The following is a 2,050-nucleotide window of genomic DNA, read 5'->3' as shown; positions in this document are numbered from 1 at the left end:
GACGCCACACTTCTCCTCATAGAGCCCAGCTTCCCAGATAATCTGTTCTGCATACAGGTTGAAAAGGTATGGAGACAGGACACATCCCTGGCGTACACTCTTCCCAATTTTGAACCATGCAGTGTTTCCTTGCTCTGTTCTGATGACTGCCTCTTGGTCCAAATACAGGTTTCGTATTAGCATGATATATTTCTTTAAATAAATGGCAGATGTGCCATTCTGTTAAGAAATTCAAGGCCAGTATGATGATGATATTGTCATCCCACAGCTTTAGATTTGTGGGGATTCAGTATGTCAGAGTACAACTGTGCCACAGGGTTTTTAAGGCTGTGACTTTTCAGAGGCAAACGGCTATCCCTTTCTTCCAAGGTGCCCTAGATGGATTCAAACCATGAACCTTTCAGCTAGTGGTAGAGCACTTGGTCATTTTGCTCCACCAGTGTAAATACAGTTTAATATTTGGGGCAATCTGTAGGGAGTTTTGAAAACCAAAAGGCTCTAAGTTTCTGGCAGTTCAAATTAAAAAGATAAGCAGTCTATTCTCAATTACAATTATAGCCTTGGAAACTGGAGGGAGAGCTACAAGGTAGCCAGTTTGATTTTGGGGGGTTTTCACAGTAACAAGGCAGCTTTATCATCATTTAGTAATCTATAATTAGACTTCATAAATCAAGCCAATAAAATGAAGAGATACAAAAAACTTTTGCAGTAGTATTTGTAGAGTTTAAAAAATTACTTGTGATTTTTTTTGTTTATTTAGAAGAACTTTAAAAATCCAAGTTCTGAGACTACAAGTGCGGTTGTTTGGGGGGATTTTCCATAAAAAAGCATAGTTAAGTTATAAGCAGTTCAATAAAACATACTCATACTCGTTCTATAATAATGGTCTTTTACAGTATTTGTCCTTATGGGACTTTTAGTACTGTCTTTGGACTACAAAAATCTATGCTCCTTATCACTACTTCTTGACCATTCGTAAGCTATGTATTTTCTTTTTTTTAAATTGTAAAAGTTCATTTGAAACATCATTTAATAAAACTACAGTATGTGTTTTTGTTTTTCTACTTCAGAACATATACTGAAGAAGAAATATTTAACATACTGATAGTGAGATTTTCTGAATTTCTATGATATCCCAGGAAGCCTTATATAAAAACACTAAGAATCTTCATTTTTTTGTATCAAATTGGCCCAAATGTTAAAAACCATTAAAAGACTGATTTTCATTTTTTGTAATCTTTTTCCTTAACCAAAGTTCTACCATGAACTAGTTTACACTATAGATATCAACTATTTGCAAGGGGAGGTGGACAGGAGAAGGTCTGCATATTGTAAATAATCAGAATACACTGCACCTACCATTGTATACACACATATTTATAGCTAGGCTGGATGGTAAACTTTACAAACTAGTCAGGAAGAATGTTAAGATAAAATAGTTGACCAACCTGAAAGAATGGCTTCTCTGAAGTAAATTAACATCTGCGAGAACTTCCTGGTGGCACTCACCAGCTCCCTCATGGAATCTACATCAAAACCGGAATTGGAACTCACTGACCCCATTTCAGTGGCAGTAACAGAGGCAATACATTTTTTCTTGGGTTTTTTAGATTTTGGAGGATTCATCTTCTCATTTAAGTAAAAAAAATTGGAAATCCTTAAAGAGAAACAAACAAAAAAATAAATGAGAAACACATACTTGGCATCAATTAGGGGAAATATACTATGTTTTCACCAATAGTCTAGAGCCCTCTTAGGTATTCTGTTTAAAAAACCCCCAAACAAACCCAAACACTAATATTGTCATCTTTTATTTAGCATTCAGTGTCAGTAATCTTGACAACCAACTCTGTAATATACAATTAGAACTCTCTTCTTTTCATAAGTAAAAAATTTCAGTCTTAGCAAATTTCTCTAAACTCTCAGCTGAGAAATGAGGACACTAGTATTTAGTACCATCTCTTTTTGTTTTGTTTTAATACTGATTTATTTAAAAAGTTTGTACAAATTATTTTTCACACCAAATCTTTCCCATTTCATTCAACATCGC

The 2,050-nt window shown here is 34.4% G+C and overlaps 1 protein-coding gene across 1 annotated transcript in view; it reads right to left on the bottom strand.

Moving 5' to 3' along the window:
- ARHGAP29 (Rho GTPase activating protein 29) overlaps positions 1 to 1,626 on the bottom strand; it is a 69,584-nt gene extending 67,958 nt beyond the window's left edge. The window contains exon 1 of the mRNA XM_006882478.1: positions 1,449 to 1,626. Within this exon, the coding sequence (XP_006882540.1) occupies positions 1,449 to 1,626 (178 nt within the window). The remainder of the gene's footprint in view (positions 1 to 1,448) is intronic.
- Between the last annotated feature and the right edge of the window lie 424 nt (positions 1,627 to 2,050).

Source organism: Elephantulus edwardii, unplaced genomic scaffold, assembly GCF_000299155.1.
Source record: "Elephantulus edwardii isolate Elephantulus edwardi_28Jun2011 unplaced genomic scaffold, EleEdw1.0 scaffold00020, whole genome shotgun sequence".
NCBI lineage: Eukaryota > Metazoa > Chordata > Mammalia > Macroscelidea > Macroscelididae > Elephantulus > Elephantulus edwardii.
The sequence above is the reverse complement of the archived record's forward strand: the minus strand, read 5'-3'. Positions and strand labels throughout refer to the sequence as shown.